Source organism: Leptonychotes weddellii, chromosome 9 (assembly GCF_054177405.1).
Source record: "Leptonychotes weddellii isolate Sample4059 chromosome 9, ASM5417740v2, whole genome shotgun sequence".
NCBI classification, from domain to species: domain Eukaryota; kingdom Metazoa; phylum Chordata; class Mammalia; order Carnivora; family Phocidae; genus Leptonychotes; species Leptonychotes weddellii.
In genome coordinates, this window is record NC_138377.1 from 23,219,380 (window position 1) to 23,232,106 (window position 12,727).

The 12,727-nt window shown below is 42.3% G+C and overlaps 1 protein-coding gene across 10 annotated transcripts in view; it reads right to left on the reverse strand.

Annotated features, from left to right (window-relative positions):
* The window catches only part of TTLL5 (tubulin tyrosine ligase like 5), a 254,676-nt gene that overhangs the window by 41,853 nt on the left and 200,096 nt on the right, over nt 1-12,727 (reverse strand). For 7 of the 10 annotated variants that reach the window (XR_014148337.1, XR_014148338.1, XM_081830183.1 and 4 more), the window contains one exon: nt 5,067-5,149. The exons of the other annotated variants lie outside the window; for them this stretch is intronic. Coding sequence is in view for 5 of the 7 variants with exons in the window: in XM_081830183.1 (XP_081686309.1) it covers nt 5,067-5,149 (83 nt within the window). In the remaining 2 variants the exon portion in view is untranslated. The remainder of the gene's footprint in view (nt 1-5,066; nt 5,150-12,727) is intronic. 10 annotated transcript variants of the gene reach the window in all.

A 12,727-nucleotide genomic window follows, 5' to 3' on the forward strand; every position in this document is an offset into this window, starting at 1 on the left:
TCATAGCAGGTGTGCCTTTAATGCTTTAGTGTGTACGGTAGAGCAAAGAGGAAAGGAATCATCAAAACCTTGTGGTTTCATAGAATTTTCTGGAAAGTTCTGAAGGCCATGGCTGGGAACAAAACACTGTGGGGCAGCGCTGGTGGTGTGAGTACAGCCTCACGAGATCAAGTCAGGCCAACCCTTCAGTGTTGGAGATTTTTACGGGTGGGTGGTAGACTGGGGTTTACAGTTTGTTTGGCTGCCAATTACAGCATATGCTTATCTTAACTCAGAAGAAAGCATAATTAATTAATCGACCTCACCAAAAAAACCTTTTTAAAAAAATTTTGTTCCTTCCTGCCTCCCATTATTTGGAAGTCCAGTTCACAAACTACACAACTCTAATCTAAAAGCCTTCTTTAATAAAAAGTATCTTTAACAATATTCATTCTCTTTAGAGGCTATTGCAATTTGACCTTCAAATATCATGTTTTCCAATGTATTCTGTTACTCTTTACCTGTGATAACTCAATCATGGTTTTAGTTTCTTTCTTTGATTGGCTTCAATGTCCCCATATTTTTAAACAAAAGCCTCCATAATAGTAAGGAAATTTCTTACTGCCACAGCGCCACCTACTGGTAGGCCAGTACAGAAGCAAGCTAACGGTAGCTTAACTTTGACCCACACTTTGGAGTCCTTCTGAGCTCTGGTTTTATAAAATGCCAATTTCTTTGTCATTCTGAGAAACTATCACTTCTCTTGATAGCTATTAAGCCTCTTGCTGTGATATAAAGTCAGCAAGTTATCCTTAAAAAATATGCTCTTATTCTTACTGTTACCTTAAATTGGCCCTGACTTCACCGACTTTGATTTTCTCTGTCCTATAACTGTAGCAAGGGCTCCAGATTGTGTGGGCAAGGGTTTGGATCTGGCGAAAATAACTTGGGGAGCTTCCAAAGATCCTGAAAAATGTAAAAAAAATCCCCACTTAACACTTTATTTGATCTTGGTGAAAGGACAGGAGGTCAACTCTAAAACTAGGTCTTAGGATAGGACAACAACGAGAGAGAAGAATAGCAAGGGACACCAGGCCTGGAAAACTGCCCAGAATATAGCATTAGGTGGCGGGTGACAGAAGGACCAAAGAAGGAAAGAGAAAATTGAGAAATACATAGAACATAAAGAAAGGAGAAAATAAACAGCTATGTGTATTTCAAGAAAATAAAACCAAAAACCAAAAAAAAAAAACAACAAACCTAGGTTTTAGGGGATCATCGTTTGCCCAGGTGCTGACACCAAGTTTCCTGCCAAACACCAAATCTGTGCCCTTTGCTTTCTAACATTGTAAGAGTGGGTAATCAACCCAAATTCTTACCCCTCTGGCTCCGGGGAGAGAAGAACACTTTGGGAGCAATAAAGGATATAAGTCACTAGGGCAAGCATCTCAAGAGCTTTATTTATTTTCATTATTAATCTATTATACTCCAGATCCATCCAGGATCCATGACAACTATATAACGCTTGGTGAAAGGAATAAGAATCTAATAATAAAAATAGGTCATTCTGCTGAGAACTGCCAGGCAAATAATTTCGCTTGAAAGTTAAAGTGATTTCTAGATCCTCAGAGTTTACGCTCCACTGGGTTTACTCTGTACTAAAACAAGTTCCCTTCTCTTGTCACATGGAGAGACAGTGAAGTGGGCAGTCAGAGTCACACTGATGTGCTGTTGCCCCGGCCCCATGCAAAGAAAGAGGATAAAGCTAAAGTGCATTTTACCAAGGCCCAAAATAACCGATACTTAACAAGGACATTGTTTCTCACTTCTTGTAAATGAAATCCAGCATTGGTATTCAAAAGGCAGTAAGAATCCTTCCACCAACTACAGACCCGTAAGAGCTTTAAACAACAACAACAACAACAACAACATCAACAAACGGGGGGGGGGGGGCAGGCAAAGGTTGGGCTCCAGGACAGAAAAGGCGTAGGCAGAAGCTAAGGCCAGGGATGAAGGCAGCTGGTATGGCCTCAGACCCTATAAGAATGGTGGTTTACACTATCAAGTCAGCATGAGAGAAATGCCAGTTATCTAATCTGTGGCTCTCTGCTATTTTAGTTCACCATCGCCACTTCAGAACTCAAGAACGCCATGGTTATAAAGAACGGAGGCCAATGGCTTTGGCTTTGAGCCAAAGGCCCTCACTCTAGCGTCCTTCTCAAGTTTCCCAATTTGCTGACTCTACACCTTCCCTTCCATAGCAAAGTCAGAATGTTTAGCTTGAAGTAGAGAAGTCAAGGAAAAAGTAACATTTGTGGAGCATTCCAGGCCTTCTGCTAGCAGCTTTCACATTCACTACCTCATTTAATGTTCATAATTAGAAGAACAATGTCGCTAGGTCACCATCAGTGAGAAAGGATTCGGAGTTGTTTTTCAACACTGTGCTGGGATGAACGAGTATCTCATTCAGGCGCCCGACGAACAAAGTGACACAGCTTTAAGGCCTGGTTGGCTAGACTTGTAGAGGGTCAAGGGGCCAGGAAACAGACTTTTGCTATATTCATGCACTCAATAATACCATGTTTAACCAACTGAGTTAACTGGACCAGACAGGGGCTAAATACCTTTCAAAGTCAGTGTTGCGATTCCTGTTGAGGTACAAATGTCCCATCTCTGAGAGACATGTAAACTTTGACTTATTATGGGGGTTGTTCTCCCTTGTGGGTTTAAAGAAAAATGTTTCTAATAGCAACCTACCCTCCTTTTTGTAGGACACCCTTCTGAACCCCTAGAATAACACCTTTAAATCTGCGTGTCATATAGAAAAGCACATGCTTTGTAGTTGAAACACTGGAGTGCCAGGTAGCTACTTACTAGCTGTATAAATAACTCTAATGGGGTTAGTTAGTATTGTACTGCTAAGGCAGAATGTTTATTAGGAAGTATGGAAAATGCCTGAGACTCACTATACCATGTTCATCAGTGTTTCTTTAACTGAGCATCAGGAACACCAGGAAAGGCACAGAACAGAAACAAATTCAAGGCACGTTAGAGGCCCAGAGTCATTGGAGACAAAAGCAGTAAGCAGCAGGCAGCCTAAATAAGGCGAGAAGAACACACTTGTCTTAAGGCAGAAGCAGGGAAAAGGTAGATATTAGAATCCAGGGAGATACACAACTTCTCTTTGCTCTGCGACTTTGTGCTGCTACTGAATGCATTACAACTGTTACAAAATCTCTTAACAGATAACTCCAGTCAATAAATATTAATTCATGATCGAGATGCTGAGAGTATGAGCCACCTGGCTCCTCAAATTTCCAACTTCCCCAGCCAGAGCGCATGCAGAGAGTTCAATTCTGTACTTAACACATCAGTTAGACATGCAAATGCAGTAGGCAGGTTTCCTGCATCTCCTTTGCTTTGCAACCCTCTCTGGCTGCAGCAATTTGCTGGATAGAGATACTCAGCTGTCTATAGTGCAAAATTCTCCCAGCCACCCATTTCCCAGGCCATAACAGTTCCAGTGGGAAGTTTTACTTCCTTAAAAATAACGACCATATTCTAGTAATTCTTTTTGGGGGGAGGGGAGGGGCAAGTAGACACCCAACAAATATTTCTTGAATTCAGGTTCTAAGATCTTAAGTGGAGAGCAAAATCTTTATACTCTTATATCATTACCTGCCCTGGGTGTCGTTATAAAGCCTTTCTCTGTATATTGTGTCCTTTAGTTCCATAGTAAGCCTATGCGATATATGTAATAATCCCCATGATACAGTCTAACCAGGCTTCGCAGTGGTCTTATAATCATTTGAAGGTCTATTATGTCACACACACACACACACACACACCCTCCACACCCTGGCCCTAGACTCCTCGATGGCTGCTTCTTGCACTCAGGACTACGTTCCCTACATGGCTCACAAACCGGCCCTGTTACCTCTTACGACCTCTTCTCCTGCTGCTCCCTGCCCACGCTCTAGTCCCCAGCCACGGTGACACAGGAGGGCTCGCAGACAGCGCATTTGCACCCCGCTACCCCCGCCCCCGTTTGTGCAGGCCTTGTTCCCTCTTCCCGGAACTCCTTCGGCTCCATGCCTCCCCTCTCCTGGGGGACCTGTCAACGTGCAACCCTTCGCTTAGATGTTTCTTCCCCTAGAAAGCCCAGGCCAAGTCGCTGGGGTTCCAATACGGCCCTGCCATTTACTAGCTATGAGATTTTGGATATGTTTCATAATCTATGCCTTTATTTCTTTAGCTGTGAAATCGGGAACACAGTTCCTGTTCTATGCCTGTTTCATGAACAAATGAGTTATCACATGTAAAGCATTCAAAACTGTCCCGGACACACCAGATGTTCAGCCAGTGCTGTCTACGGTTATTCTATGCATCCCCAGTACCTGAGATTTACCCAGCCTGGAGCCACTCCCTGCTGACTCTATTCTCTTCCTGAGTCTGTAAGGTCCCTGACCACAGGGTCTGCCTGGTGCACCCTCGATGTCCCTCGGTGCCCAGCATCTCACTTTCTCCATGGGAGGTGCTCAATAAGAAATATTTGTTGAATGGAATCCACGTGATTTTAATTTTCTGATTACTTATTAGTATGCTTTTACGAATTGGTCCTCGCAGAAAACTCCCCCTGGACCAATGCTGTCTGACTTATACGTGGGTACCTACACTAAGAGGCTTTAAGACCTCAGTAAGCACCTGGCAATAGACCAACAGGCCATTACATTAGCACGATAGGACCCCGATCAAAGACCACACAGCTCCATCGTGCTGAGGAGTTAGTGGGAGGTACTGCATGTGGGGATCCTGTATCAACAGTGGAACACCAGTCAGTTACGGACCTTTTTACTAAATGCTGCAAATCTGATTACACTCTCCCAGACCGAGAAATGTCATCTACCTCGAACTAGTTCTGGAAAACCATTCCATCCCCAAGTGTCCATCTGCCAATGCTTCAAAGGCCCGGATGCTTCTTCGTTCTTTGAACTGCATGTTTCTCCAGAGGCAGAAGTGAGAATATGCCCAGCGCGGCACCCCGCCCTGTCACCCCGGCCGCGGAAGGAGCCGGTGTGCCCACTAACCTGCGGAGCTGGTGATGGGCGCAAAGGCCGCAGCGTTAAAGCTGCTCTGGAGTCCGTTCAGCTGCCCTTCTGTGGAGGAGCCTCTGAAACACAAGCAGCTTGGTTAGATCAGCAGATGGAAGGCTGAGATCAAACACACGCCCTCCAACGGCTCTGCCTCTTGCTCTCATGTGGCTCGTTCCCTTGCTTCCTTCAAGACTTTGTGCAAATGTCATCTTATCAGAAAGGACTGCTATGACCAACCTATCCCTTCTTCTGAAATATGAAGACGTCTTGCCTATCTCTCTCCACTGGAATGTAGTTTCAAGAAAGCACACGCTGTGAATGGGGCACCTGGGTGGCTCAGTCGGTTAAGCGTCTGCCTTCGGCTCAGGTCGTGATCCTGGAGTCCCGGGATCGAGTCCCGCATCGGGCTCCCTGCTCAGCAGGGAGTCCGCTTCTCCCTCTGACCCTCCCCCTCTCATGCTCTCTCTCTCTCATTCTCGCTCTCAAATAAATAAATAAATTATGGGACTGTGCAACTGGTTGCTTAATATGTTATCCTTGCTAAAAAGCTCCATAAAGACGGAGACTGTATCAGCCTTATTCACTGTTGTATCCATAGCTCCTAATATCACATTTTACGCACATTAGGCATTTATTATTTTAAAAATAATCTCGGGGTGCCTGGGTGGCTCAGTCATTAAGCGTCTGCCTTCGGCTCAGGTCATGATCCCAGGGTCCTGGGATCGAGCCCCGCATCGGGCTCCCTGCTCAGCGGGAAGCCTGCTTCTCCCTCTCCCACTCCCCCTGCTTGTGTTCCTGCTCTCGCTCTCTCTCTCTCTGTCAAATAAATAAATAAAATCTTTTTTAAAAAAAAAAATCTGATCCATTGTCCCATAAATACAAATTACTTGTTGGACCCATATCTACCTTGACTTTAGTTGATGTGTGAAAATTTTACCTTGGAAGATTAAAATTTTCATATGCTCAATTCTTTATTTGTTGAGCAGCATCCAATCCAACCTGTGAAACCCTTCTCCTAGCATTGTTTTTCCATTTATTCATCCACACAAAAAATACTTCTTAAGTACTACCTCTGCTTGGTACTAGTGAGGAGGTAGAGATTAGGCAAATACATGAGGTACAAACTATGTGATAAATGCTCAGGAGAAAAAGCACAAGGTGAAACAAGGGAACCTGACTGAGATGGCGATGAGAGTGGTCAAGGATGGTCTTTCCAAAAAAATTGTATTTCAGCCGAGTCATGAAGTTATGAGAAGTAGGGATTGGCCAAGAGTAGGGAACAGGTAAGAGCTTTCCATGGAGAAGAAACAGCATATACATATAATGAATCTGACACAGAAAGGGGTTTAGAATGTCCTAGGAGCCTTTAAAGACCAGCCAGGTAGAGGGGTAGGCAAGCAGTGTCTGCCAAACATCCTTGACAGGAACCACCTGGGATCACTTATTAATCATACAGCTTTCCAGGCCCTTCCCTTGGAGATTCTGACTAAGTGGGTCTGGGATAAAGCCTGAGAACTGAGGCTTTTTACAGCTCCCCGGGTGTCTAAGTGATCTCTATCACCAGAGAAATGAGGAAAACGTGACTCGTGGGTAAGGGGAAGGTGGTACGAAGAGCACTTAGAGACCCTGGCAGATGCTTAGGTGCTCAGGTGGTCCTTACACCCCCAACAGAGACATGCCCCTTGAGAACACACCCCAGCAGTGATGCGAGGATCACACACTGTCTTGTACCCTTCCCCTCCAGCAAGCTGCGGTCTGGGCCCTTCCCACACTTCTTTCCACTCTCATTTGGAGGACAAAGGAACCGGAGACAAAAAGGAGAAAGGAACAGAGGGCTTCTCCCTTTTCCCATAAGCCTCAGCCTCAGAGAGCTACATCTGAATGCTTATGCATTTTATTTCAGCCCTTTATGGACCCAAAGACCTATCCAAAGCATCTGTAGCTAATATTGGCTCTTCCAGGTCCAAGTGAAAAAGGAAATGTTCTGGAGCCTGGGATGGGCTCTTTCCTCTACAGAAGTTAAAAACCACTCAAAATAACAAACAAAAACAAAAACCTTAGGGCCACTTGCCCGCATTAGGGGCAGTGGAGTCTAGAAAAGCCATGGGGCTGGTCTCAGTATCACAGAGGAAGCTCTGCGTGTTAAACAGTAAAAGGGAAGCAGGCAGGCAAAACACTGGAGTCTGTAGAAGAAACAAAAGCACTGAACAGGGAGCTACCTGAGAGATGAGCAGAGTCCCTAGGTGTTTACAACTAGTGAGTTCAGGATCCTCAAACTCTTTCTCCTCTCCTCTCTGGAATTCTTATCCCACCCTTCACCCTCATGGGCTTCCTTCTGTTCCTCTCCCAACATCACCTGCCCCTCTACGTCCATCCCCTTTGTCCCCAGCGCCAGTCACTCTTCCATCCTCCTCTCTCCATCCATTCCTATCACAGGCCTTGGAACTCACCTCTGATTCTGACTGAACATTTCTAATGATTCTGTTTCTAGCATAGGCTCCCCATTTCCCCAGTGGTGGAGAAATGTGTCCAGCAGCCGTTCAGGAGGAAATTCAGAGTGAATTTTTCCATGAAAAGACTGGTACACAAAATGGTTTGGGTCTGTGTTTTTACTACTTCAGGCACACCAGGGGTAAATATGCTTGTGTTGTGATAACACCATTTCCCTGGGAAAATACATTCCAGCTTCTGGACAACCCACTCCTAAATGAGAACTTTTGAACCACAGCTTGTTTAGGGCCTGTATGTTAATTTGCTCTTGCTGGTCTGCTTCTGCAATCATTCTTTGCTGGCTTCCTGGGAGCACCTGTGTTTTAGGAAATAGTTACACAGGAAGGTATGTATGTGTTCCCTTGCTTGTCTAAGTCAGTCACTGTGCTTTAATGTCAAGACACCTCATAGGGTTGTTGAGGATTAAATAAGATGGTGAATCTTAGTGCAGTGTCTGGGATTATATTAATGGCTAAATAAACATTAACTTTTATTAGTATTTGGTATTTTTACTTGGAAATACTAACCATCTTTGCATTTGCTATAAGCCTATGAAGTCAGGTGACTCGGTGACTCTGATTCAATGTGGAATATGAGTGCTAAACTGTAGAAGAAGGACCACGACATATTCAGAACATAGAAGTTAACAGCAATTTGCTATTAAAATCAAAAGGTAGTTAAGTGGCAATCTACCAGGCAGCAATCTCATGGTCAAAATTACTCTTCAACTCCCTGAAGAAGAGAGGTCTCATTTGAGATTGACAAACTACCTCTCAATAAATCCAATATACACTTTTTAGCATCAGAACAAACCACCATTTCTTCACCTGTGCACCAAATACAGTGGCTGGCCTGCCATCTAACATGGCTCTCTGCATGAGAAGAACACACAGCACAGGGGGAGGCTCGTGGGAAATGAGACAGACGGGAGGAATGATGCATCTCCCATCCCATCCCAAGAGGAACGTTGAATGGAGTCCGGTGCTACTGAAATTGCACATTCCCTGTCTCTCTGGAGAGCTGAATGTGCAAAGCTACACGTTATGTCTGGTGCAGTCCCATTACCTGTTGCTTGCTGACCATAGTACATAAGGAATACGAAGAGGCAGCTCTAAGATGAGCTCAGAAAAGTGACTTCTAAAAGTATCAAGAGTTTTGCAGAGAGGAATACTGAAAAGATGGGACAAGAAAAGTGCCATTAATTTTATACTATACAAAAGTTAGAGTTTAAACCGAGAAGAGTGCTAGATGTGACTACGTAGTCCCATGGTGTTCCTTAAGTGCTCCTCTTGGAAGTGGTGTGGGTTCCGGGAGATGCAGGAGCCTGAGATATAGCCCAAGGTCGAGAGTTTGAGGCTTCCTACAGTCTCAGCTGTGGTGCTCGGCTTAGTTCAGACCTGTCTCCACAGAACGAACTGTGTAATTATCAAAAGCCGCTAAAGGGCAGGCTTCCCGGTGAACTGAGCTACTTCAGCGCTGACATAAGACACATGGCCTTAGTAGCAGGTATTGCAGCAATGAAGATGTCTAATTAGAAGAATTCCACTAATAATGACATGCTCTTTTCAACTAAGGCAGGATCTTTCCAATGGACAGATTCATGGCTAGTACTTGAAAAGTTAAATATTAAGCGTTAACTTTCTAACCCAGAATTCAATTTACTTCCTTCACTCTGCCTACTCCTTCGATCTCTTGCATTTTCCTGAAGTCCAAGAAAAGGCCCGACTTTGAGTAAGGGAGAACAGCCTCTCTGGGCCTTTCAAAGAAACTGTTCAGCAATGCATTACAAATAAATAATATCTCTATAAGCAGAAGTATTGTCTACGTCTATTATTGAACGATTTCTTCTAGTGCTAGTCTCTACTTTGAGAATATATGCTGATCAGACAGCTGGCTAGGAATTCCACTGGCATCGGGAGCCCACGATCCAGCCGGCCTATGTGACATATCATCACCCGTCAGGGAGGGTTCTACTAAGCACAATCCCTACTGTCCATTTTGCTGGTAAGGCTTCTGACATGCTTTTTTGTGGATCTTTATTTCTTTTATTTGTGGTTTCCTCTGTTTTTTTTTTTTTTTTTTTTTTTTGCCCATTATTTTGATCAGTGGAAACTTTTCTGAAAGTGGTATCCTTTCTTTAAGATCTGTTTTGTTCATTACTTCATAAGACTGACTGTGGTTTGGTGCTCTATTGTTTCTCTTCGAGTTCTTTTCAAGGCTTTCCACATCTCTAACACAGAGGTACTCGTTTTCTGTTCCAGTGGTTTCCTAAAAGTTTATGCTGGATCCGTGCCACCACATCAGGGATGACCTTTCTATAGAAGGAAGGACCCATGCAAGAAAAATGCTCAAGATTCCGCAGGCAGAGGAGAGCTAGAAATGCTGACCTTGCTGCAGGGCTATGGCACAGAGGCGTAGGGGCGTTTGTGAAGGTCCTGAAAAGAAACCCCAAACTTGACCATTTTTATAAAATACTGGTGCCAACCAACCCCGTCCAATTCCCAAAGGAGAGGAGAAATCTCAAGGTGAAAGTTAGGTTAAAGAACTAATTCCAAAAGGAACATGTACTCTGACTTTTCACAGCAAACATTTGCTCACAGATGAATCATCTTAAGTTTCTCACAACCTACAGGCACACAGGTGGATATGTGCTTCTTCCTTTTATCCGTCAGGCCAAATAGAAGCTAATATGCTAATCCCTAGCCAGTAACAAGTAGAACATTATTAATCTGGATCTGGTTCCAGAACCAATTCAAGACACATTTCGTGAGGTCCACTTCTCTGCAGTAGTGGTGTACAAGACTCCATTTTATAAATATACTACACGTTATCTAAGCCATAATCCATTATATTTGCTGCTATATTCCTTTTTATTCCTAATACTATCTCTGTGGGTCTTTTCTTTTTTTTAATTTACGATATTAGTCTCTCCAGAGGTGATCCCCTCTGTGGTTTATTGTCAGTTTCACTCGTTCCTTCACCAAGTGCTGAATGAGCATCTACCATGTACCAGACACTGCTGGAGGCACTGTTCTCTCCTGTTCTCCCACATGTTGGCTGTTCTAGGTGACTTCTGTATTTTCATTATTTTGATCTTAATTTACTGTTGTTCCTTTTACGGTTTTTCAAGTTAAATGATTATCTCACCTATTTTCAATCCTTCTTGTCTTTTTTTTTTTTTTAGAGATTTTATTCATTTGAGAGAGAGGAGAGGGAGAGTAAGAGAGAAAGGGCACGAGTGGGGGGGAAGGGGTAAAAGGAGACGGAGAAGCAGACTCCCCACTGAGCGGGGAGCCCGATGTGGGGCTCTATCCCAGAACCCTGGGATCATGACCTGAGCTGAAGGCAGAGGCTTAACCGACTGAGCCACCCAGGTGCCCCGTCCTTCCTTGTCTTTTTAATAAAGTTACAGCACTTTCCATAGGCATCCAGTTCTAAGTGTTTTATGATTTTTATTATGATTACCTCTCTAACACATGGGTATTATGTACTGTATTTTTAAAAATTTTCAAACACATGAGCGTTTTTAAAAAAATTACCTTTTGATTTTCCCTAATTAAAGAGTATTTATGGTTAAAAAGTGTGAACAGTTTGATATGGGCTTTTTTGAAATGTATGGAGCCTTCATTTGTGATAGTATGTGTTGAATTTTTGTAAACACATACTTGAAGAGAAGATATATTCTCCCTTTTGGATGCAGGAGTCTATGCATAGCTATTGTTTTTCAGATTATGAGTTGTGACTCACAAGGGGGTTGTAAAATTAATTTAGGGGACCCCATCAGCATTTTTAAAAGAATAGGAAATAGTATTTTGTGAAACTTCTGTTTCACATACATAATATAGATATTTTTACTATGTTGCATATAAAATTTATTTTTTTATTATAAGTGGTGGTCAGAAAAAGATGAAAAGCCACTTACCAAACTGTTATTCTGCATTTCAAATATTACAAATCCTCAGAAATTTGTTTGAGGGACCTATCAGTTACTGATAGAAGATTTAAATAAATCACCCACTACAATTGATAATTTTTCAATTTTTCCTTATACTGTTGCCAGCATTTGATTTATATATTTTAAATTTATGATGTTAACTGCATACCAGTGCTCTTCTTTATTCCTATAATGCTTTTTGCTTAATTCTATTTTATCTATTGCTATACTCATGTGCCTTCTAATTAATATTATATGGTTTACCTTCTTCTCATCCTTTGAACTGTGAGATTTTACTTTAGTATCTCTCTTTGAAGCAGGCTATAACTGAACATATTTAAAAATGCAATTTCATAAACTACCTTTCAATAGAAGAGTATAATCCTGTTAATACTTACTGTGACTACTCATATAATTGGATTTATTTCTACTATCTTAGTTTTTATTTTCTACTTACCATCCTTTTTCTTTGCTTTTTTGTTTTCTTTTCCTGCCTTCCACTGGATTCAAAGTTTCTACATTCTCTTCTCTCTCCCTCTGTTGGTTTAAAAGCTACAGATTGTATGTCAATTATTTAGCTGTTTTTTTCTAAGTGTAAAATTTAGCTATTTTTTCTACTTTTTTCCTTCAATATTTCTGTCTTGCCCTTATAACTATTATTTTCACTATCCACTGAATCCCTTTGTCCCTCAATCTTGTCTTTGTCTTAAACACATTTTAGTTTTTTGAAATACCAACAATTGTGTTTTTAGTCATTAACACTTATTATCATTTAATAAAAGGTTTGCATGTCACTGCCTTCATGTTATCCACCACTTCTGTGTTCACTTTTATCCTATCTAGCCTTAATTCATTCTTTCACTGAAGGTCACGGGTGGCATACTCTTAGACTTTGAATATCTCAAATTATTTGTATTTTGGCTTTTCTCTTGAATGACAGTTTAGCTGGGTATAAAATTCTAGACTGAAAGTTACTTTACCCCAACACTCTGAAGCTATTAGCTCATGTCTTCTGCCACCTATTATTGCTGAAGAAAAGAATGCCAGTATTCTGGGTTCCTTTGTGAATTTTCTTTCAAGTAGTATGTAAGTCTTCCCTTTATGCTCAGCATTCTGCAGTTTCACTCTGATTTGTCTAGACAGCCAAACTATGGAAGGAGCCAAGATGTCCATCAACAGATGAATGGATAAAGATGTGGTATACACACACACACACACACACACACACACA